Source organism: Salvelinus alpinus, chromosome 24 (genome assembly GCF_045679555.1).
Source record: "Salvelinus alpinus chromosome 24, SLU_Salpinus.1, whole genome shotgun sequence".
NCBI classification, from domain to species: Eukaryota; Metazoa; Chordata; class Actinopteri; order Salmoniformes; family Salmonidae; genus Salvelinus; species Salvelinus alpinus.
The window spans coordinates 24,216,086-24,242,213 of record NC_092109.1 but is presented as its reverse complement, the minus strand read 5'-3'; the positions used below and the strand labels follow the sequence as shown (position 1 = coordinate 24,242,213).

Sequence of the window (26,128 nt, the reverse complement as noted above, 5' to 3'; positions counted from 1 at the left end):
AACTTAATGATGGTGTTGGAGTCGTGACTGGCCGTGCAGTCATGAGTGAACAGGTCAGCGGAGTCAATCACCACCTTCCGGAGACACCTGAAACCCCACCTCTTTAAGGAATACCTTGGATAGGATAAAGTAATCCTTCTAACCCCCTCCCCTTAAAAGAGTTAGATGCACTATTGTAAAGTGGTTGTTCCACTGGATATCATAAGGTGAATGCACCAATTTGTAAGTCGCTCTGGATAAGAGCGTCTGCTAAATGACTTAAATGTAAAATGTAATGAACAGGGAGTACAGGAGGAGACTGAGCACGCACCCCTGAGGGGCCCCTGTGTTGAGGATGAGCGTTGCGGATGTGTTGTTACCTACCCTTACCACCTGGGGGCAGCCTGTCAGGAAGTCCAGGATCCAGTTGCAGAGGGAGGTGTTTAGTCCCAGGGTCCTTAGAATTATTGATGAGCTTTGAGGGCACTATGGTGTTGAACGCTGAGCTGTAGTCAATGAATAGCATTCTCACATAGGTGTTCCTTTTGTCCAGCTGGGAAAGGCCAGTGTGGAGTGCAATAAAGATTGCATCATCTGTGGATCTGTTGGGGAGGTATGCAAATTGGAGTGGATCTAGGGTTTCTGGGATAATGGTGTTGATGTCAGCCATGACCAGCCTTTCAAAGCACTTCATGGCTACAGACGTGCGTACTACGGGTCGGTAGTCATTTAGGCAGGTTACCTTAGTGTTCTTGGGCACAGGCACCATGGTGATCTGCTTAAAACATGTTGGTATTACAGACTCGGACAGGGAGAGGTTGAAAATGTCAGTGAAGACACTTGCCAGTTGGTCAGCGCATGCTCGCAGTTCACGTCCTGGTAATCTGTCTGGCCCTGTGGCCTTGTAAATGTTGACCTGTTTAAACGTCTTACTCGCATCGGCTGCGGAGAGCGTGATCACACACTCTTCCGGAACAGCTGGTGCTCTGATGCATGTTTCAGTGTTATTTGCCTCGAAGCGAGCATAGAAGTAGTTTAGCTCGTCTGGTAGGCTCATGTCACTGGGCAGCTCTCGGCTGTGCTTCCCTTTGTAGTCTGTAATGGTTTGCAAGCGCTGCCACGTCCGACAAGCGTCAGAGCCGGTGTAGTACGATTCGATCTGGTCCTGTATTGACGCTTTGCCTGTTTGATGGTTCGTCGGAGGGCATAGCGGGATTTCTTATAAGCTTCTGGATTACAGTCCAGCTCCTTGAAAGCAGCAGCTCTAGCCTTTAGCTCAGTGCGGATGTTGCCTGTAATCCATGGTTTCGTGTTGGTGTATGTACGTCCGGTCACCATGGGGACGACATCATTGATGCACTTATTGATGAAGCCAATGACTGATGTGGTGTACTCCTAAATGCCATCGGAGGAATCTCGGAACATATTCCAGTCTGTGCTAGCAAAACAGTCCTGTAGCTTAGCATCTGCTTCATCTGACCACTTTTTTATTGATCTTGTCACTGGTGTTTCCTGCTTTAATTTTTGCTCGTAAGCAGGAATCAGGAGGATAGAATTATGATCATATTTGCAAAATGGAGGGCGAGGGAGGGCTTTGTCTGCGCCTCTGTGTGTGGAGTAAAGGTGGTCCAGAGTTTTTTCCCCTCTGGTTGCACATTTAACATGCTGATAGAAATGTGGTAAAACGGATTTAAGTTTCCCTGCAATAAAGTCCCCGGCCACTAGGAGTGCCGCCTCTGGATGAGTGTTTTCTTGTTTGCTTATGGCCGTATACAGCTCAATCAATGCTGTCTTAGTGCCAGCCTCAGTCTGTGGTGGTATGTAAACAGCTATGAAAAATATAGATGAAAACTCTCTAGGTAGATAGTGTGGTCTACAGCTTATCATGAGATACTCTACCTCAGGCGAGCAATAACTCGAGACTTCCTTAGATATTGTGCACCATGTGTTATTTACAAAAATACATAATCCGCCGCCCCTTGTCTTACCAGAAGCCGCTGTTCTATCCTGCCGGTGCATCGTATAACCAGCCAGCTGTATGTTGATAGTATCGTCGTTCAGCCACGACTCCGTGAAGCATAAGTTATTACCATTTTGAATGTCCGATTGGTAGTTTAATCTTCCGCGTAGGTCATCGATTTTATTCTCCAAAGAATGTACGTTTGCTAGCAGAATGGAAGGAAGTGGGGGTTTATTTGATCGCTTACGAATTCTCAGAATGCAGCCCGCCCTCTGGTCCCTTTTTTCCGTCTCCTCTTCACGCAAATAACGGGGATCTGGGCCTGTTCCCGAGAAAGCAGTATATCATTAGAGTCGGGCTAATCAGACTCGTTAAAGGAAAAAAAGGATTCTGCCACTCCGTGGTGAGTAATCGCAGTCCTGATGTCCAGAAGTTCTTTTCAGTCATAAGAGACGGTAGCAGCAACATTATGTACAAATTAAGAAAAAACATAAATTACAAACAACGCAAACAAACAAAAAAACACAATCGGTTGGGGAAACGTAAAATGTCAGCCTTCTTCTCCGTGCCATTGTTACAGAGGTACATTTACAAGTATTCAGACCCTTTACTCAGCACTTTGTTGAAGCACCTTTGGCAGTGATTACAGCCTCGAGTCTTCTTGGGTATGACGCTACAAATTTGGCACACCTGTATTTGGGGAGTTTCTCCCATTGTTCTCTGCAGATCCTCTCAAGCTCTGTCAGGTTGCATGGGGAGCGTAGCTGCACAGCTATTTTCAGGTCTCTCCAGAGATGTTTGATCGGGTTCAAGTCCGGGCTCTGGCTGGGCCACTCAAGGACATTCTGAGACTTCCCGAAGCCACTCCTGCGTTGTTGTCTTGGCTGTGTACTTAGGGTTGTTGTCCTGTTGGAAGGTGAACCTTCACCCCAGTCTGAGGTCCTGAGCGCTCTGGAGCAGGTTTTCATCAAGGATCTCTCTGTACTTTGCTCCGTTCATATTTCCCTCGATCCTGACGAGTCTCCCAGTCCCTGCCGCTGAAAAACATCTCCACAGCATGGAGTTGCCATCACCATGTTTCTCATGGACTGAGAGTATTTAGATGCCTTTTGGCAAACTCCAAGCAGGTTGTCATGTGCCCTTTACTGAGGAGTTGCTTCCGTCTGGCCACTCTACCATAAAGGCCTGATTGGTGCTGCAGAGATGATTGTCCTGCTGGAAGGTTGTCCTATCTCCACAGAGAAACTGCTCTGACATGTAGTGTCAAATGTTGGACCTTATACTATAGACAGGTGTGTGCCTTTCCAAATCCTGTCCAATCAATTGAATGTACCACAGGTGAACTCCAGTCAATTTGTAGAAACATCTGAAGGATGATCAATGAAAACAGGGTGCACCTGAGTTCAATTTCGAGTCTCATAGAAAAGGGGCTGAATACTTAAGTAAATTAGGTATTTCTGGGGAGGGGGGGTGTTAATCAATTTGCAAACATTTCTAAAAACCTGTTTTTGCTTTGACATTATGGGGTATTGTGTGTAGATTGATGAAAAAAACTAATAATTGAATCGATTTTAGAATACGGCTGTAATGTAACAAAATGTGGAAAAAGTCAAGGGTTCTGAATACTTTCCGAATGCACTATACACTACACTGCTTCAGGTTTGATTCCTGGGTGGCCAAACACTGTCTATTTGTGTTAACTGACTGTCGCTGTGAATAAAAGCCCCCGCCAAATAGCCATAAAGTCAATGTACTACATCCACCGTAAGCGTTCCACTCTTTTCTTCAGGCCACACAATCAAGTGGATTACGTTTTACGTTATGTAAAATACGGCACGTGTATGCTCTGCAGTGTATACGCTGTCATGTCCAATAGCCAGCACCATACATCAGACTAAAACACTGGGGCTACTAATGAAATTAGCAGTTAGCAGCTAGAGGTAGCAGCACACTGGTCCCTTTCACAGCACGGGGAGGGAATTTAGGTCAGCGTTGCTACTATGTGGTTTTTGGGTCAATACATTGCATGGAGTGTAGAGTGTAGACAGCCACTGTAGGAGAAGCCAGAAGAGTGCACAGCATAGCGCTGGAGCTGCACTCACATTGTCAACTTAGATGCAGGCCTACTGTAATGGTTGGCTTTTAGACTGTTTCCGTGGGTGTTCGAGCTGTCAGTCAAATCAAAAAGACTCAAAGGCTGAGTGATTTGTCATTCAGGGAGTTTAGACAGGCTGGCAAGCTCAAAAGACTGAATATCAAAGTAAGTGTGTAGCGTCAGTAAGTACCACTAACATCCCTTTAGAAAACAGTGCTGTCATCCGTCAACTAAGTGCATGATAAGGCCCGGTACATGGGAGGAGCCCTGCGGCTGGTGCCAAGACTCACCTCAGCAGCATCTTGCAGGCTCGGCAGTTGGTGTTCTTCTCAAACGTGTGCATCTGGAAGTTGTGCTGATTGGCCGTGGCTTTCTCCGGCTTGCTGTTTGACCTTTGGGATTGGAGGAAACATACATGATACATAGTGAGTTTGAATGAAATGGATCTGATTAGTCTGAAAGATCCACTCGAGTGCATGCTGCTTCTATAGGCCTACTACTGTACCCACATGGCCATCTCAAACTGCTCCATCCATTTCCTCTTGGTGTCCTCTGTTTTACAGAAGAACTGAAAGCCCTGCTTGCCTTGCAGGTGGATCAGGTAGAAGCCATAGGACCACTGCAGAGAGAGAGGGAGAATGAAGAAAGGATGGTAGAGAGAAAGAAATATGGAGGTAGATGGAGAGAGTGGTGGGGGAGAGACGATGGGGATTGTAACAAATTCCCCCCCAAAATCATGTATACTAACAAAATGCACTTTCTATAGCCTACACATTCCCTTTGGAGCTAACCAAGAGACAGTGTTCACTCATGGCAATGCATCTGACAAAAAGTTAAGAGAATCACATAGCCAGTGGGTGCACATGCAATCATAGCATTACACCCAACACACACACACACACACACACACTGGCTGCTATGAGAAGATGAGTTAAGGGTTGCTTCAGCTTACCATTTTTCCACTGGACTGGTATGCATGCAAAGAGAAACACACCAGAGAAGACCCAGTTACACATGCACACGACCACACATGCAGATTCAAAAGAATGGTTAGATTGGTGGAAAATGCACACGGCCTGTATTGTAAATGACCTTCATTGCATTTACATGTTCTTCAGAGCATAGGCCGGCACAACGCATACAGATCTGACACTTCAATGCATTACACATGAGCCTGCTTATCTGAAGTGACCGTCACCGCAGTTCTACCTCAAGGACACCCTTTGAAATGATTGCTAAGACATTGCAGAACCTGGACTGAGTGTGTCTCTTCAGCAGGGTGTTAGGAGAAATCGCAGCTCAAGGCTGCTGCCTACCTTCTTCACGTCCCTGTTGTTCATGGGGTCGTCAGACATTTTGTATGACTGCAGCTCAATGATCTCTTTCAGTTCATAGCTGTAGCCTTTCCGCTTGCACACGATGACCACTTTATCAAACAGGAATATGTACCTTGGAAAAGGAACCGTAGAACATCAGTTAGTGTTCTGAACACATGTGTTGTCCATAAGAAAGGCTGATAATCACATAGCACACATTCAGTAAGTCTGAATTTGATAGTGAAGCTTGACTACTCACCGGTCCTGTTTTGTTCGGTTGACTATGGAGGACACCTTGAGCTCTCCATCTATCTTTGGTCTGCCATACTCCTCCAGTTTGACCTGCTGCTTGGGTCACATATACACATGCCTGGATTAAAGCGGGAATCTGCAGTTCAAACAATTAAAAAGCGGGTACCCTGCCACTGATTTGGTAAACAGCCGATGGATGGGGCTTGACAAATGCAACCACTCTCAAATTCATAGACAAAGCTATAGATATAAGGAATGACAATCCATGATATCAAAATTATAGTTTTAACCATGTTTTGAGGTTATACAGTGTTTATTTACATATACCTTGTTCACAAACAAAGGAGTAAAACAAGCGGATATTTTGGTTATGATGGGGTATGACAAATGCTCATGAAGCATCGGGAAGTTACATTCTTGAAGAATCATTGGATAGATATCATTCATTTAGGTGTCTAAAAACAGATGTAGCAATGCTGTTTTTTTCAGTGATGAATATGAGTGGTGGTACTAACAGAAGGTATGGATAAGAGCAGCACATTGTTGTCTACTTTACGCAATTGTATGAATTATTCATCTAACCTAGTGGAATCTCAATGAATACATTTTGCCATCGGCCGAGGTACTGAACTGATTTATGATATATTAAACATCAAGATGTCAAAATGGGAAATGTGAGTCATCATTTTATTCTGCTACCATAACATTATGACATTCATGACTCTTTCACCAGTGGCTGTACAGCTCCCTGCAGGGTGTGTTGGCTACACCAATGATTTCATGTCAGTGATACAATGAGCATACGTACAGGACAGACAGACTGACAAGACAGGCAGAACATCTAAAATAGCAGCCTGTGGCTGTCTCTGAGGCTTCATCTAAAGCACATATCTAGGCCAATAAAAGCCATCTGCTGTTAGACTAAACACTGCCTTGTACGGAACATTTTAGTTTGGGATTCGTTGAGACTTAAAAAGATACTCTGCTCACACTCTGGAAGAATAAATGATTTATGAGAGACATGATAATTGCAGATGAGTGCGACAAGTGGAAGCGAGGGATGAGCAAGCAGAGAGAGGAGAGATTGAGAGAAAGAGAGACAGAGAGAGAGATAGACAGAGAGAGAGAGAGAGAGACACATTGTAAACAAACACCACTGTAAATACAACCCATATTTATGTTTATTTATTTTCCCTTTTGTACTTTAACTATCTGCACATAGGCCTCCCAAGTGGCGCAGTGGTCTATGGCACTGCAGTGCTTGAGGCGTCACTACAGATACAGGTTCGATCCCGGGCTGTGTCGCAACCAGCCGCTACCGGAAGACCCATGAGACGGCACAATTGGCCCAGTGTCGTCCGGGTTAGGGGAAGGTTTGTTCGGCCAAGATGTCCTTGTCCCATCGCGCTCTAGCGACTCCTGTGGCAGGCCAGGCGAATGCACACTGACACGGTCGCCATTTATTCAGGGTTTCCTCCGACACATTGGTGCGGCTGGCTTCCCGGGTTATGCGAGCAGTGTGTCAAGAAGCAGTGCGGCTTGGCGGGGTCGTGTTTCGGAGGACGCATGGCTCTTGACCTTCGCCTCTCCCGAGTCTGAACGAGAGTTGTAGCGATGGGACAAGACTGTAACTACGAATTGGATATCACGAAATTGGGGAGAAGGAGTGTGTCGGGGCCAGGGGGATGGGCAATCACTCTCTGTTGCTCAATAAATATTTGACAGTAAAAACATATTTGAGAATCTCAATAAAGCGTCAAAGACTGTAACCCAAGTCATAGACTGTTCTCTCTGATTCCGCACGGAAAGCGGCACCGATGCACCAAGTCTGGAACCAACTTGACCCTGAACAGCTTCTACCCCCAAGCCATAAGACTGATCAATAGTTAGTTAAATAGTTAACCAATAGCTACCCGGACTATCTGTATTGACCCTTTTTGCACTCTTTTGACTGATCACATACGCTGCTGCTACTGTTTATTATCTGTCACTTTATTCCTAGTTATATGTACATATCTACCCAAATTACCTCGTACCCCTGCACATCAACTCGGTACTGGTACCCTGTGTATATAGCCAAGTTATCATTACTCATTGTGTATTTATTGTTACTTTTCAATTATTTCTCTATTCTTTCTCTCTGCATTGTCGGGAAGGGCCTGTAAACAAGCATTTCACTGTTAGTCTACACCTGTTGTTTATGAACCACGTGACAAATAAAATTTGATTTAAAATATGATTTGATTTAAATCGCCAACATGACAACGTACAAAGGGTCAACACTCCTTATTGATTGAAACATCAGTGCTGATTGTAGAAAATTGCTGTCGTTTACAACAATCAAGTTACTTACAAGGTTCTCGATGGAGTTCTGGAATTCACTAATCTTCTTCAAGGTCTCGTTGTCTCTCTTCACTTCATTGATGTACATAGCCAAGTCCTTCAGAGACACATCGTTTTTACACCTGAATAACATCTATTATATCCTGGCAGCTGAATTAAAGCTATAATATAATGTATAGCTATGCACATAAGCAACCCTTTTGAATGAATAGAAAAATGTCACAATGGTTGATGATCATACCCGGAATACCCTAAAGAAAGCATGCACACATGCACGCACGCACGCACACTTAACCCTAAGACTAACGCACGCACACTTAACCCTAAGACTTAACCCTAAGACTAAAATGATACCTAACCCTAACTCCTAATCCTAATACTATCCGTAACCCCCAACCTTAATTCTAACCTTAACCCTAATTGTAACCCTAAACCCTAAAGATTAAAATAACATTTTTCCTCATGGGGACCCACTTGTCCGAATCTTCCTTGTTTTACTATCCTTGTGAGGACTTCTGGTACCCACAAGGATAGTTAGACAAAAACACACACACACACACACACACACACACACACACACACACACACACACACACACACACACACACACACACACACACACACACACACACACACACACACACACACACACACACACACACACACACACACACACACACACAGAGAGAAACCGAAACATACAAACACATATACACACACCACAGGAGGTTGGTGGCACCTTAATTGGGGAGAAGTGGCTCATGGTCATGACTGGAGCAGAATTGTGGAATGGTATCAAATACATCAAACACTTGGTTTGCAGGTGTTTGATGCCATTCCATTTTCTTTGTTCCGGACATTATTATGATCCTCCCCTCAGCAGCCTCCTGTGACACACACACACCTGCATGGCCTCCAACGCCTCCTTCAGCTGCTGTCTATCAGGTCGGTCAGTTGAATGACTCACCAGCTCCTGTAAGGGGAAGTTACATTCCATCAGTGAAGAACACAACACACACATTCACAATACACTACCACACACTCACAATACAATATCACACTCTACACACACACTGACAATACACTACCACACACACTACACACACACACTCACAATACACTACCACACACTCTACACACACACACACACACACATTCACAATACACTACCACACACTCACAATACACTACCACACACACTACACACACACTCACAATACACTACCACACACTCTACACACACACACTCTACGCACACACTCACAATACACTACCGCACACTCTACAAACACACTCACAATACACTACCACACACTCTACACACACACTCTACGCACACACTCACAATACACTACCGCACAATCTACATACACACTCACAATACACTACCACACACTCTACACACACACTCACAATACACTACCGCACAATCTACACGCACACACACACTCACAATACACTACCATACACACACTCTAAGCACACACACTCTACACACACACTCACAATACACTACCACACACTCTACACACACACTCACAATACACTACCACACACTCCACACACACACACCCACAATACACTACCGCACACTCTACACACACACTCACAATACACTACCACACACTCCACACACACGCACTCACAATACACTACCGCACACTCTACACACACACTCACAATACACTACTACACACTCTATACAAACATTCACATATCTCAGTATGACAACACCACACCAGGGAGGGAAACAGAAAACCTCCCAGTTACACTCATATAACATATATGAACCCTCACTAAACTTCGTCAACACAAAATATGTTTTTCTACAAATATGGACGCTACAGCAAACAATGAGGTTTATTTAAAGCCAGTCCACATATATTCTCCCTGCCCCTCAGAGGTACTGTACTAGTGGAACATCTGTGCATATAATGCAGGGGGTCCCAACTCTGGTCCTCCAGTACCCCCAACAGTACACAGTTTTGTTGTAGCCCCAGACAAACACACCTGATTCAACTCATTGAGGGCTTGATGATTAGTTGACAAGTTGAATCAGGTGCTGATGGGGGTACTGGAGGACCGGAGTTGGGAAATGCTAATATAGAGCATGTGATGTTATAACTGACACTTTCAGGTGGACTTTATGCATGCTTCAGCAGTTTTCTAGAGAAAGGGTAAGTGTGGGAAGATAATATGGGAGTGAGTTATACAGTACATGGTATGTGTGTGTTGGCTAGTTTAGGCTTGCTGGCCATGTCATTGAAGACAGAATGATTTGCTACAGTATAAGCTGTGTACTGTGTAATTCTGACAAAGACCAGATATGGCTTAATCACAGTAAAGATGTGCCCTAAGGCTTACACGCACACGCACACACACACACACACACACACACACACACAGCCTGTCAGTTGAATGCCCTGGGACCACGGCATATTAATCCTTAACCACAAAGCTCTGGGAAGGAGTGAAATGGGCCTGCATGTAATGTGATTAGAGCATGGCTGATTTGAACACAGTTTCTCTTCTCTGAATCTCCTGCCAGTCAGCCAGCCAGTCAGTCAGTCAGTCAGTCAGTCAGTCAGTCAGTCAGTCAGTCAGTCAGTCAGTCAGTTAGCCAGTCAGCCAGTCAGCCAGTCAGCCAGCCAGTCAGCCAGTCAGTCAGTCAGTCAGTCAGTCAGTTAGCCAGTTAGTCAGTCAGTTAGCCAGTCAGCCAGTCAGTCAGTCAGTCAGTCAGTCAGTCAGTCAGTTAGCCAGTTAGTCAGTCAGTCAGTCAGTTAGCCAGTTAGTCAGTCAGCCATTCAGCCATTCAGCCAGCCAGTCAGCCAGTCAGTCAGTCAGCCAGCCAGTCAGCCAGTCAGCCAGTCAGCCAGTCAGCCAGTCAGCCCAGTCAGCCCAGTCTGAGATGAAAAACAAACCACACACTGCAGTCCCCCCATCATCACCTGCCATATGCTCCGCTCACGTCTACTCTCTTCATACCCACGTCATCAGCTAGCCCCACCTCATTCATTATTGGCCTGGTCTGGTTAATTAATCATGTTTTGAATCAGGCAGCCTGGCCAGCTTGTTTTATACATGACTACTGTACTAGCATGACTATTAAGGGAGAGTTCCCGGAAACAAGGCTCCATTGGTTGTTTGTGTGGACTGGAGTGGCCACACTGTGTGTATGTTTAAACCATGTCTGTGGACATCACTGGAGGTTGGTGGCACCTTAATTGAGGAGAAGTGGCTTGTGGTAATGGCTGAAGCAGAATTAGTGGAATGGTATCAAATACATCAAACACTTGGTTTGCAGGTGTTTGATGCCATCCCATTTTCTCTGTTCCGGACATTATTATGAGCCGTCCTCCCCTCAGCAGGCTCCTGTGATGAGCTTGAAGAGGACCAGGGTCGAGGGGAAACGGAGGGACACCAGGATGTACACTGAGTGGCCACATGAGATTCAGCCTTAACAAACCTAGCATACTCAACCTCTATACCAAGAAATACTCAGGATTTTCTAATTGTCTGAAAGAATGTCCTCTTTTGTGAAGAGTGATGGTGCTGAAGAATTATGTGAATGTGTCACATTATTTCCATCGACGTTAATGCTTAAGTGTTACCACAAGATGTACTTACCTTGAGTAGGAGATGGTACTTTAGTACTCTCTGCATGGGCACTACCAACAGGTCCTGGAGCTTGAACTTCCCTTCCTGCACCTTCATAGTGCACTCCTACCAAAACAACAACACAACTTTTCACAATACATAAACTACACTGAAGAAAAATATAAACACAACATGCTACAATTTCAATGATTTTACTGAGTTATTGTGTTGTGTGACAAAACTGCACATTTTAGAGTGGCCTTTTATTGTCCCCAGCACGAGGTGCACCTGTTTAATGATCATGCTGTTTATTCAGCTTCTTGATATGCCACACCTGTCAGGTGGATGGATTGTCTTGGCAAAGGAGAAATGCTCACTAACAGGGATGTAAACAAATTTGAGAGAAATATGCTTTTTGTGTGTATGGAACATTTCTGGGATCTTTTATTTCAGCTCATGAAACATGGGACCAACACTTTACATTTTGCATTTATATTTTTGTTCAGTATATAATGCATTCCTACAATGTATCAGAACATGGAACTGTGTAGACCAGGGATCATCCACTAGATTCAGCCGCAGGCTGATTCTTTTCTTGAATGGGTGGTCAGGGGGCCGGAACACAATACAAACATTTCTATACCGCAAATTGACCGCAAGAAGATAATATTTTTGCTCAGAAAACTTGGGGGGTCAAATAAAATAGTGCATTCCAACAACAGTACCAACAGCTGTGTGTCCCAAGCCCCTACCACTTAGACAACAACTACACCAAGCCATTCAGACTGATACGGACATTCCTCCACTGTATAAGAAAGAAAAACACATTCCTCCCTCTCTCTGAATAATAGCCATAACAACGTCCTTGCTACTGAAAAGATAAACAAAGAGCCATACAGCTGCATTATAATGCATTGAGTCAGACCATGAGCCATCGTAACCCAGTAGATACTGAATGCTTTCCTCTGCTCTACAGAAAGAGACGTTCATTGTTCACTGGGATTATCAGGCCTGATGTCTCTCTCTCTCCTGAGGGGATAACTCTGATTCTAATCCACTTTAAAAGCCACATTGTTGTCAGTGTGTGTGTGTATGTGTATGTGTGTGTGTGTGTGTGTGTGTGTGTGTGTGTGTGTGTGTGTGTGTGTGTGTGTGTGTGTGTGTGTGTGTGTGTGAGTGTGTGTGTGTGTGTGTAAGCGTGCATGTGTGAGTGCATGCATGTGTGTGTCTATGTGTGCGTGCGTGCATGTATTTGTGTCTGTGTGTGTGCGCATGCATGTGTGTGTGTGAATGCTCCGAGAGTGAGGCTGAGCAGGGAGAATCAATTCCAAAGCCCTCCTTCTATATGTCAGATAACAGGGTGATAATCATCTCCATTATGTCAACAGCTCCCAGACCCAATATCAGGCTTTCCCCCTATCCTACACCCTAATCTAATGTACCCTAATCCCCCACTTTACCACAGAGCTAGCCTTCTATCACTAGTAACTACCCTTCTCCTATCGTCACTTCTGATTTTGGTTTGGGTTTCGTTTTCTACAGAGAAGTTACTAGTTTAAGTTTTCTGTGTCCTCTCTCGGACACTCTCAAAGCCTTCCAGTGGCCTTTGGTTTTATTTCCAGACAGTCAGCTGCAATCAGCCGTGGTAAGGATGTATTAGTGTGGTTAGGGCTGACCGGGAGGTACTTGTCCCTCAGTGACAGAGGGGAGTTAGTACAGTACTGTGCTGTAGATCTCTGCGTGAGTTTCACTGTGTTAGGAGGACATCCCCAGGCCTCAGGGCCGGGACCTAGGGACCTGTCTTCTACTGACACTAGTTGGGAACTGGGTCAGATATAAAAACTCGGAATTGTGCAACCCAGCAGCATGGCTGGGCCAGCAGTGGGCCATGATTTGATCCAGCAGGGGATTCCAGGTTTATCAGATCTTGCAGGACACTGCTGTTTGTCCTACTACAGTATAGTAGCTTTAGATGGAAGCCAAACTATCATTGTAAAATGGAATGATTCAAAACACCAAGGCTGGTTTTGAAGCAACTTTGCTCCAATGTTAGGCAGATATCAGCTGGGTGGTGATGGTGGGTGATGGTGATTGTATATGGTGGGTGATGGTGATGGAGGGTGATGGTATATGTGTGCGTGTGTGTGTGTGTGTGGTTAGTGTACCTCTACTTTCATCTTGACATCCTCCCGCGTGGTGATGAGCTCATCCAGTGTCTTCTGAGCGGTCTCCATGTGGCTGCAGTACTGGCCGTAGATCAGCAACCTGCACACAACATTACATCACCACCATTATTCTCAACCTTACGGTTTTATTACAAGCATATACTGTATTCTATTGTAGGGTTCCTGCAAAGGGTACACAATATCAACACAGTTCATCATAGACCAATATGCTTTGGACTCTAAGGACCAGTTTATTAGGTAATAACACATTGGGCCTTTGCCACTAAGGAGGAGTAAGCCATGCTAACAGAGTCAGATATCAAATAATTACTACAGTTTTAAACAATTCAGTGGGTGACCCATTTGCCACCATAGGGGGCAGATGTAAAATGCATATATTAATAGGAAAGTAATACATGAAGTGTAAAGCCAGGGCAATATTTTGAAGAATACACGAGTCTACCCAATAAGTCATAATTATAGTTGAATTATTGTACACTAATGAAAGATAGTGATTCTAATATATTGCTTAGAAGAGTTCTCTTAGGCAGAAAGTGTGTTCATTTGGGCCAGTGAGGATATGAAGGGCCCGTTCATTAGATGGCATAATGGGCACCTGACACAGATCGCTTCATCCAGGAACGAGTCCAAAGTAATCTTGCCTAGAGGATGGCACCGCGCGTGGCACAGATTTCTCTCTCTCCTTTTTCAAAGTAGGGCATTGGCATGACGGGCAGCGCCAAACCCCTCTGACGCTTTTGACAGTCTCTCTCTTAATTTGGAGCGGAGCAGAGCTGCCATTTTTAAGGTCTAATCATGTCTCTGACAGATCCTTGACGGTGACAAGAGCCCTGCTGCAGAGAGCTGGGAGACGTCTCCCATATTTTAAAACAACGGTGGTTATCTTCTTCTTTCAATTCAACTACTACAGAACTTCACTAAACCTTTTAACTTAATCCTCAACTTACAGCATAAGCCACTAATAGAGTGCTTTGACAATAGGAACTACCCTACCCACTTCCTTCTCCAAGCCTCTTACAGAAACAAAGTGCCTAACTCAGCACCTGCAGATTGCACAAACCCCCTTACAATGCCTACTAACTTATCCAACCTCTCCGTATCGCTTTCAACAATCACAAAATAACTAGATCCCCATGAGTAGGGATGAGTCATCCAGTGTCTGACTATCTGGCCGGCTCTCTCCATCCCTAAACCCCAGTAATGACTGGATGGTTGGAACTCAGGCCAAGCAACGTAGCTATGGCCACCCACTGTGAGGCTCTCTGCCTGGGCCTGGGTCAGAGACAGCGAGGCCTGGGGCTAACAAGGGCATGATTAGGGCCTGATCCACAACCAGGGAGACAGCTCCTCTCCTCTCATGAAGATTAATGGGGGCCTTGGTCAATAATGAGACAGCAGCCAGGCATAGGCAGTTAGATTCAGCATCCTGAGGGTCCGGGGACAGGTGTCAGCCACACCCTCTAATGACACGTGTCACAGACCTAATTGAACATGAAGGTCTTATTTTACGAGGCCATTTCAGGAGCGTGATGTTGAAGGTAGAGGGACTGGTGGGGAAAGTGATATTGTGATGAGAGTGTGAGACAATGGATTACGGGTACATTAGACACACACTGAGACTAGACACAAGGTTTTGAATCCTTTTGGATATAAGAAGAATAAGACAGACAGACAGACAGACAGACAGACAGACAGACAGACAGACAGACAGACAGACAGACAGACAGACAGACAGACAGACAGACAGACAGACAGACAGACAGACATAAAGAAAGACAGAAAGCAGGGGGGCGAGGGAGAAAGATATAGAGAAAACAGGAGGAGACAGATGAAAAACCTGCACAAGAGAGGAAGAGCTCAGCTGGTCGGGGGTTAGGCAACGTTCACAGCAGGGTTTCCTGTAGCCTGTGTAGTGTGTCTGGGACAGTGCCTCTGTGCCTGAGGGCCCACTTTCTGGAGCTCCTCCACCACCACTAAAAACACCCCAAAACCAGGCAGGAGAGGCGGCGAACATAGGCCATCCTAACAGAGATATTTGTCCCCTGCTGAGTGACAGGCCTCAACATGGGACACAGGGCCTGCTCTGACAATGACACAGCAGAGAGGACATGTCACAGTGCTAATGCTAATACTTACAGACCCCTCTAATAACAGGCTTTCTTGTTTCTCCAGTTCTAAAGGAGAGTCACTGTCTTTGTTCTCCCAGATACAGGCAGTGGAACAAAGGGGATGATTACACACACACACAAACATACTGTTTGCACACACACAGATGACTGCACTCACACACAAAGCCATGTACACACACAGACATAATTAGCCCCTGAGACACTGACAGGCACAGCCTCTCCTGATGTCTGGACACATCTCACTGGGAGACATGTGCAGTTAAGATCCCTTAGAAACCAACAGGTACTACTTCTCTTTTCTCTTTCCCTTTAAATTTCTATGTTTCATTCCTTTGCTCTACGAGTGAGTGAGTGAGTGAGTGACTCAGTCTCTCTCTCTCTCTCTCTCACGCTCTCTTTCTCGCTCTCGCTCTCTCTCGTAGAGCAAAGGAATGAAACATAGACATTTAAAGGGGGCCTTGGTCAATAGTAGGCATTGTAACAGGGTTTATGAATCTGTGCAATTCAACTCTTAAGCTAACCCTAAAACGTCATGTTAAGAGTAGAGAAACTGATCCAAGAGTGGTAAGGATAACTCACAGGACGGACTGGTAAAACAATATGAGCCACCACTGTATAAAGCAGACCTCAACACCACAGAAACACCATGGACTGTACAGACGACTGCTCATGAACACATTCCCTTCATTACATCTCTCTCGTATAAACTAATGCATAATTGGACGGAAATGAATGTAATGAGGGTTCTGTTAACCAAACAATGTTCTAATGGCCATACAGACTGGATGATGATGATTCTATTTTAGACAGTCGACAGCATGGATCAAGGCCCCAAAGGGAATGAGCTCTCTGTGATGTTCAAGCAGCACTTTGTCTACAGGACGGCTTCTGCCAGGCCCTCAAAGAGCTTGACGTGTCATGGGGAAAAGGTGTTGAAGTGAAGCGGAAAAAGTCCTGATTCACTTGGCCTCTGCCGCTTCTGTTGCCTGCCAGTCTCGGGGGTAGCAGCGCCTGTCAAGACGTGTCCTAGACTAAATGTCCTACTGCGATGTGACAACGGCAAGAACCAAACAGTCTAGGGTTGTATTCATATGGCCATAGTTCAGTACAGTTCCAACTGCCTAAAGTACTAGAGAGGGACAAGAGAGAGGGAGTGAAGGCGGAAGATGGACGGTAAAAACAGCTTGTTGTGGAAACAACCCCTAAACGTCAGTCACTTTAGACTGAGGTCTCCCGTGGGAGAGAGGGACATGTTCCTCAGTCAGTGCAGTGTAAATTCCCTCTTTAAATTCCTCCTCTCTCTCTTCCGGTCAGTAATATCGCCCCTGCTGCAGCTACACAGTCTCTCATTATGGGAACGCCATCATGCACATTATTTCAGAGAAAATACAATTTGGAGTTACTGCTCTCCCCACCTCTGTAGGGAGTCTGCAGTGGCATTGGGATACAGTGTCAGGCTGGCGAGGAAATCTCCCAGCAAACCAGAAGTGACAGGCTGCAGAGAGAGGTAATAATATTGTCTGACACGAAGCATTGGGACCTCCTCACCTCCACTGAACAAATCCAGCACACAGCAAATGGAGGGGAACGCTGGCGGCGCCCTCTGGTGAAACACTTCTCTGTTTGCCTCTAAGTACATATTACAGTGTTATCAGGGGTGCGGATTACTCCGGAAATGAGTTTGGGGTTTGGGAAAAGTGGCAAGCCGCCAATGTAAGGTATGGGAAACCAACATGGGGAACACTTAAAAAAGTAGTCTGCCTTCCTCTAAACAGTACATTAAGCCCGTCACCAAGCCTTCCTCTAAACAGTACATTAAGCCCGTCACCAAGCCTTCCTCTAAACAGTACATTAAGCCCGTCACCAAGCCTTCCTCTAAACAGTACATTAAGCCCGTCACCAAGCCTTCCTCTAAACAGTACATTAAGCCCGTCACCAAGCCTTCCTCTAAACAGTACATTAAGCCCGTCACCAAGCCTTCCTCTAAACAGTACATTAAGCCCGTCACCAAGCCTTCCTCTAAACAGTACATTAAGCCCGTCACCAAGCCTTCCTCTAAACAGTACATTAAGCCCGTCACCAAGCCTTCCTCTAAACAGTACATTAAGCCCGTCACCAAGCCTTCCTCTAAACAGTACATTAAGCCCGTCACCAAGCCTTCCTCTAAACAGTACATTAAGCCCGTCACCAAGCCTTCCTCTAAACAGTACATTAAGCCCGTCACCAAGCCTTCCTCTAAACAGTACATTAAGCCCGTCACCAAGCCTTCCTCTAAACAGTACATTAAGCCCGTCACCAAGCCTTCCTCTAAACAGTACATTAAGCCCGTCACCAAGCCTTCCTCTAAACAGTACATTAAGCCCGTCACCAAGCCTTCCTCTAAACAGTACATTAAGCCCGTCACCAAGCCTTCCTCTAAACAGTACATTAAGCCCGTCACCAAGCCTTCCTCTAAACAGTACATTAAGCCCGTCACCAAGCCTTCCTCTAAACAGTACATTAAGCCCGTCACCAAGCCTTCCTCTAAACAGTACATTAAGCCCGTCACCAAGCCTTCCTCTAAACAGTACATTAAGCCCGTCACCAAGCCTTCCTCTAAACAGTACATTAAGCCCGTCACCAAGCCTTGGCACCTTTTAGAAAAGCTGCCATTAGCTGCAGTGCTGTGGAGAACATTGACATTTTCATCATTCACTGGGCGCAGCAATGACAACTTGAAAAGCTTTTTATTCATTTCTCAAAGAGAAAGGACAAATCTGGCCTATTATTGCAAAGGTCACTGGGACTTAGAAGCGGAGATAACAACATTAATTAAACGAAGCCGGGTCCTTAGAACCAATCGACAAGGGGCTTTTATGAGAATAGAGCCATCTGAGTGGTGCCAAATCCCTGGTTCTCCAGGCTCTGTTACCGGGTAGAGAGCCAGCCACTCATAGTGAAACAACAGGAGTTTGTCTGTCAATCATCTTCTGAATACCAAAGGCAGCTGACGCATGGCTCAGCACAGCACTGTGTAAATCAAATGAATCATTTACCCAAAAAACCCTCTTGTTCCACATTCAGTAGAATGTCACAGAAGGTAAATATTAACATTTCCTGTCATTGACATCTTTCAATGCTCTGGTGATGGGAGGGCGGGAGGAAAGAGCTGTTTAGCCAGTTGCTAAACAGCATCAGCTCCTGCTTATGGCCCACGGTCTAGTTATGGGCCACCGCTTGGTCTGCCAGCTGATGCTACTTAAGGCCAGGCTTCCACATTACTATGCTGTGTAGGAAGTTCAACCTTCTACAAGTCACAACTCTAATCCTACACAGCATAGTAATGTGGAAGCCTGGCCTTAAGTAGCATCAGCTGGCAGACCAAGCGGTGGCCCATAACTAGACCGTGGGCCATAACTAGGAGCTGTGTAGTGACCTAAAAGTGTAGTATTTCAGTAATGTATTAGTGAAGAGCCCACATCACAGGCCTGGTTTAGCATAGCGTGAGAGAGTTGAGCTCTACGGACAGCTCAATCAGATCAGCAGTGTCAGCAAGATGGGGAGGAGGAGTTTGTGTTTGGGGAGGTAGTGAGGGGGGAGATTGGGATAGAGAGTGTCGTTGCCGTCACGCTAGCTCTGTTGTGATGCAGCTCTCCAAGCTCCCCGAGCAGCCTTGCAATGAGATAATTACCTACACAATCTGACAAACTGAAACTATACAAATCCACTGATGTCTGTTTGGGATGGGAGGACGGCGGCAAGCATACAGTACATCGCCCTTACCAGGTGTTTACTGTAATCAGATCACCATCCACAGTGTACACACAAACATGCTCATTCACACAGGCACACACACACAGGCACACACACACACACACACACACACACACACACACACACACACACACACACACACACACACACACACACACACACACACACACACACACACACACACACACACACACACACACACATACTTTCCGAGGTTTGGCTCCAGCTCCATGTGAATGTCCCAGAATAAGTCTGGATCAGGACTAACATTCCTGGAGGGCTGTCATGGCTACATCCCGTCATTACCAGAGCCATTATTACAATTACCTAGTGAGCAGCGCAGCGGGAATCACAACAGCACTCCACCATTTGCATGCAAATCATCATCCACAGTACTGTACTGCAGCTGGAGTGTTCTAGAGCTCCGACTGCCTCCTCTTCTATCCACTGTGTTTCATGAACATAGTAGAAGACAGGAATCCATGTCAACAGTATACACACCCTACACAGAACGCAGAACATGTAGAGGCTGCTATCCTCCTAACTAGGTTATTTTCTTTATTACAGTGTTACAGACCCAGTCAGCTATTTGCTTACATGCGTTTTAAATTAATTGACTTATTCTGTTGAAACTAATCCCATTTAGCCGGTCTTATCAGGAAATCGTGCATCTAAATCCAACTGCATGCACAAAGGGCAGCACAGGGAATACTGATCACACACACACACACACACACACACACACACACACACACACACACACACACACACACACACACACACACACACACACACACACACACACACACACACACACACACACACACACACACACACACACCTCCTTGAGGTTACTAACCTTTCCTTGAAGTCTATGAAGATCTTCCCCAGACCGTTGCCTCCGCTCACCATGTTGAGGTCGATGGCCCTCAGCAGAGCAGAGTGGACCTTAATCACATCCTGTATGGATCCAGCACAACCACACTTAGCATGGTGGCACACTTCTTAACACAACCTCTACCATCAACACTGACACAAGGATCACTCTCATCATCACCAGCGTGTACTCACCTCCAGATTTACAAAGATGGCCCCCATGTCTTGTGGACTTAGAACTTGCTTCAGGGGAATCATATAATTCTGTACAATACCAAAACAGCAGTAGTGAAATTAAAATATACAGGTAATTTGACCACGCATTTGTTGCTGAGAATTTTCCTGCACCGCAGGAAATGCAGATTATCTTTATGATTTACATAAATAAACTGGAAAATGCACTCTAACACACGGTTACATTAACAGTATTGCACTTTCGGCCAGCTAATAGCCTAACCACCAATCAATCAACATTATGGACTAAACGTTCAATTATTTTACGGTGACAATATCGGTCAAATGAAGATCCTCCATCTCTACAGTAGAGTTGTGCTTGACTCAAGCCGTTGATATTGTAGATATATCGGTGGTTGTGTAAAGGTGTGAATAAAACACCGGTTCAATTCAATGGCATGCGCTAGGCACCAAGGAAAATATATCTCAAAACAGACTTCACTAGAACGTGGTACTTCTCGGTGTTGCTAGCCTAATCCCTCTCTTAGACACAAGGACGCGTGCGAGCCATCCGTTTAGAGTGCCCATGACATGGCTGTGAATGCCGAGCACTGATTGTGTTTGCTAAACCGATGTTAACTGGCGCACACTTTCCCTGTCGTTTGACTAACGTCATTGTATGCTTGTCACATTACATAATCTTAATGATAACAAATAGATCTATTAAAATGCAATGAAGAGATGACAGCTTTATTAACCCCAACTTAATCAAGCCCAAACAAGTCCTCTGATTATAAGAAGGTGATTCTGGTTTAATTGGCTCAGCAAACACAAACACACCTTTAGTCTAATGGACCAGTGGATATTATTGACAAGAATATATTTCTCATCATGGAGAAGCTGCTGTTTATCCGCTGATCTAAACATCATTTACAACCTTGGGAGAACTGTGTGTGTGTGTGTCTGTGTGGGCGCGAGTGTATATCCATAGAGCCCTGGGGATCGGTCTCTTCCCATGGGACCGTGCCAATAATAAGCCCATCGACCTGCTCCACTGACATTTGTCCTCACCAATGAACCTGCCAATAGCTGACATTTCCACACCGCTCCCTGCCTGTGTCAGACGTGACAAAACATACCTACTCTAGCAGAAAGCTACAACCAACACTGCCAGCCACCCACCCACCGCACACACACAACTTCTCCCCACCTCCGTCCCTCACCCACCTTCTCAATGTCCTCCAGCGTCTTGTAGTACTTGGCCTCAGTCTCCTGGATCTCCACTAAGCAGCAGTTTCTCTTGTCGTCTTCTGTCATGCCCATTTTCTGTGGAGGTAATTAACGGCAGGAGAACTGATGCTGGGCTGTCATTTTGTCATTGTATGACACGTCACTGACAATGTAGTTCATGTGGCTAATTGTCTAATGATGGGTCTCAAATGCATGGGGCTGCTATTTAGTCATGCTCTGACAAGGTCTTTATTGCAAATCATATTGTACTGTACACATCCTGTATACACCGTTTACCATTCTATACAATGTACACTACTCATCATCCAAATGGACTTCAACATCTGCCGAATGAATGAGGTAACAAGGACACACGAAGGACGCAATGTATTTCCCCTTTGAGTTTCAGCTGCCCAATAGGGAGTTGTGACTGTAAACAGAACAGAGCCCGCCACCCCCAGAGGCCCCGCAGGACTGCATCCAAACCCCTCAATGGGAATTTGATGGGCATTTTTTATGAAATGATCCCAATTCTCCCTCCTCACTGCACTCCTACATGATCCAATAGAATATGATACTTCTGATGAACTGTAATTGCTGGGACCAGGTTTTGTAATGCGAGCCGATTGTCCGTGTTGTGGGAAAGCGGTGACATAAACACTGGAGCCGGGGCTTTGTATGAGTTGACTGCTGGCTGGCCAAGTGCTAATGAACATCTGTGTATGTAGCTCTGTATCAGGGGAACATCTGGGGCCAGTCACAGAGCAGAGGAGAGCAGAGACAACCCGGGGAGCGTGGAACGGCCAAGGCAAACGCAGCCGCCCGCCACATCCAGACTTATTTAGCCACGCAAACAGGCCCGCCATTAGGGAGAGGAGGAGAACGAGTACAGGGAAAACAAACAGAGGAACACAGAGCATTACTCATAGGGTCTACGGTTTGTGGGAGCTTCTCATGAGGCCTACGGCTGGGGGGTAGCGGGGAGAGGAGTGGGAGGCTGGCTAGCCTAACAGTATCAGATCAGTGAATCACCACGCAATGCAACACTGAGAGACAGTTGAAAAATATATATAAAAAACATCTGTGAATAATAATACGAACGTGCAAAAATCTCTGACATCATCTCTGTCTCAATTGTCTGTCAACAGTCTTGGTTGTTGTGTTGAGAGGAGTATTCATTCTATTGTGTCATCTGGAACCGGGCTGAATGTTAATTAGCAGTTCTGATAATACAATAGGGGGATAATCAAGTCAAACCACAGCCAATTAGAGACTCCCAGGCCCAGATCCAGCTGGGTAATAGAAAACAACCACCCAACCAGGGAGCACCGCTACAGAGCTGCCATAGGAACTGATGACAGCAGCGTTTTATTGAGAGGCTGTATCGGGGTTTTGATCTGGCATGTGGCGGCTTTTGATGATGTCACACAGAGAGACTGTCATGTTGTTGACGGTGATATGTTGACGTCACGGTGAGTCACACACACATAGGGGCAGATAGGGTTTCCCTTGACCTGTGCTGTACTGTAGGTCATTGATCTGAGGGGAAGGGGGGTGTGGGACACGTCAGTCTCAGACAAACTGTTGGATAGAGCCGGATGACAGATCGGTGAGTCAGGGCACTTACCTGCATGTATCTGATCTGCAGCGTCAGGAAGGGAAAACACAGCAGATGAGCAGGGCAGAACACACACCGACAGATAGATAGCATCATAAGTCAGAGAGGTCACACACACACACAGAGACAGACACACCCATGCACACGGATAAAGAGACACGCAGAGAATGACATAAACACAAGCCAACACAAAGCTCTCACCATGGGTTGTCGTACTTCCACCTTGATGATGTCCTCGTAGATGTCATCTCCATCATCCTCACAGGGAACACAGTCGTAGATGTCATCCTCCCCCACGTCATGCTCACTGGGGAACACACACACACACACACAGTCAGTTATCCAATTTCAATTTCCTTTGAAAGGGTAGGCACTTAACACTGAAGGTTAACCACAACATTGAAATCAGATTTGGCACTTGACACTTAGTTGAGTGCTAAAGTAACTGTTGGTTCCCATTAGCCATCATCAGCAGTGCTGAGGAGTCAGGCAGTCAGGCCACAGTGGTGGTCTATGTCTGTTTCAACAACACTTCACACTGAGGACTCTTCACAACTACTCCACAAACATGCCTCTCTACCGTACCAAGCCCCTTACTATCAGAAGTTGAGGGTTGACCCAGTAGATAACAATGAGGTGAGATCCCATTAAGGGCTGAAACAGTACAGATCATGGCCAACAACCGAAAAGCATGAGTTGAAAAGCATTTCTGTACATTAACTATGTGGGGGAGTTGTGTGCATTAACTATGGGGGGAGTTGTGTGCATTAACTATGGGGGGAGTTGTGTGCATTAACTATGGGGGGAGTTGTGTGCATTAACTATGGGGGGTAGTTGTGTTAATTAACTATGGGGGGTAGTTGTGTGCATTAACTATGGGGGGGGAGTTGTGTTAATTAACTATGGGGGAGATGTGTTAATTAACTATGGGGGGAGTTGTGTTCATTAACTATGGGGGGGAGTTGTGTTCATTAACTATGGAGGGGGGAGTTGTGTGTATTAACTATGGGGGGCTGAGTTGTGTGCATTAACTGTGGGGGGAGTTGTGTTCATTAACTATGGGGGGGTTGTGTGCATTAAATATGGGGGGGGAGGTGTGTTCATTAACTATGGGGGGAAGTTGTGTGCATTAACTATGGGGGGAGTTGTGTGCATTAACTATGGGGGGAGTTGTGTTCATTAACTATGGGGGGCAGTTGTGTTCATTAACTATGGGGGGGGAGTTGTGTTCATTAACTACGGGGGGTGGAGTTGTGGGCATTAACTACGGGAGGGGGAGTTGTGTTCATTAACTACGGGGGGGGGAGTTGTGGGCATTAACTACGGGAGGGGGAGTTGTGGGCATTAACTACGGGAGGGGGAGTTGTGGGCATTAACTACTGGTGGGGGAGTTGTGGGCATTAACTATGGGGGGGAAGTTGTGGGCATTAACTACGAGGGGGAGTTGTGGGCATTAACTACGGGGGGGGAGTTGTGGGCATTAACTACGAGGGGGAGTTGTGGGCATTAACTACGAGGGGGAGTTGTGGGCATTAACTACAGGGGGGGAGATGTGGGCATTAACTACGGGGGGGGAGTTGTGGGCATTAACTACGAGGGGGAGTTGTGGGCATTAACTACGAGGGGGAGTTGTGGGCATTAACTACGGGGGGGGAGTTGTGGGCATTAACTACGAGGGGGAGTTGTGGGCATTAACTACGAGGGGGAGTTGTGGGCATTAACTACGGGGGGAGTTGTGGGCATTAACTATGGGGGGAGTTGTGGGCATTAACTACAGGGGGGGGGAGTTGTGGGCATTAACTACAGGGGGGGGGGGAGTTGTGGGCATTAACTACGGGGGGGGGGGGGAGTTGTGGGCATTAACTACGGGGGGAGTTGTGGACATTAACTACGGGGGGAGTTGTGGGCATTAACTACGGGTGGGGGAGTTGTGGGCATTAACTATGGGGGGAGTTGTGTTCATTAACTATGGGGGGAGTTGTGGACATTAACTACGGGGGGAGTTGTGGGCATTAACTACGGGTGGGGGAGTTGTGGGCAGTAACTATGGGGGGAGTTGTGGACATTAACTACGGGGGGGGGGGGGGGGGGGGGGTGTGTGGGCATTAACTACGGGGGGAGTTGTGGACATTAACTACGGGGGGGGGGGGGGGCATTAACTACGGGTGGGGGAGTTGTGGGCATTAACTATGGGGGGAGTTGTGGGCATTAACTACAGGGGGGGGGGGAGTTGTGGGCATTAACTACGGGGGGGGGGGGGAGTTGTGGGCATTAACTACGGGTGGGGGAGTTGTGGGCATTAACTATGGGGGGAGTTGTGTTCATTAACTATGGGGGGAGTTGTGGGCATTAACTACGGGTGGGGGAGTTGTGGACATTAACTACGGGTGGGGGAGTTCTGGGCATTAACTACGGGTGGGGGAGTTCTGGGCATTAACTACGGGTGGGGGAGTTGTGGGCATTAACTATGGGGGGAGTTGTGTTCATTAACTATGGGGGGAGTTGTGGGCATTAACTATGGGGGGAGTTGTGTTCATTAACTATGGGGGGAGTTGTGGGCATTAACTACGGGTGGGGGAGTTGTGGGCATTAACTACGGGTGGGGGAGTTGTGTTCATTA

General features: G+C 46.1%; 1 protein-coding gene across 15 annotated transcripts in view; it reads right to left on the bottom strand.

The window, feature by feature from the left end:
* Positions 1-26,128, bottom strand: part of LOC139552369 (guanine nucleotide exchange factor VAV2-like) — a 240,608-nt gene that overhangs the window by 9,502 nt on the left and 204,978 nt on the right. For 6 of the 15 annotated variants that reach the window (XM_071364042.1, XM_071364044.1, XM_071364053.1 and 3 more), the window contains exons 5-18: positions 23,710-23,815; positions 23,518-23,532; positions 21,888-21,986; positions 20,682-20,750; positions 20,470-20,570; positions 13,708-13,807; positions 11,573-11,668; positions 8,850-8,918; positions 7,956-8,042; positions 5,610-5,698; positions 5,351-5,483; positions 4,987-5,001; positions 4,544-4,653; positions 4,325-4,426 (exon numbers count right to left, since the gene is read on the bottom strand). In XM_071364042.1, coding sequence (XP_071220143.1) covers positions 4,325-4,426; positions 4,544-4,653; positions 4,987-5,001; positions 5,351-5,483; positions 5,610-5,698; positions 7,956-8,042; positions 8,850-8,918; positions 11,573-11,668; positions 13,708-13,807; positions 20,470-20,570; positions 20,682-20,750; positions 21,888-21,986; positions 23,518-23,532; positions 23,710-23,815 — 1,191 coding nt within the window. The remainder of the gene's footprint in view (positions 1-4,324; positions 4,427-4,543; positions 4,654-4,986; positions 5,002-5,350; positions 5,484-5,609; positions 5,699-7,955; positions 8,043-8,849; positions 8,919-11,572; positions 11,669-13,707; positions 13,808-20,469; positions 20,571-20,681; positions 20,751-21,887; positions 21,987-23,517; positions 23,533-23,709; positions 23,816-26,128) is intronic. The other 9 variants (XM_071364043.1, XM_071364049.1, XM_071364055.1 and 6 more) reach the window with 5 other exon arrangements.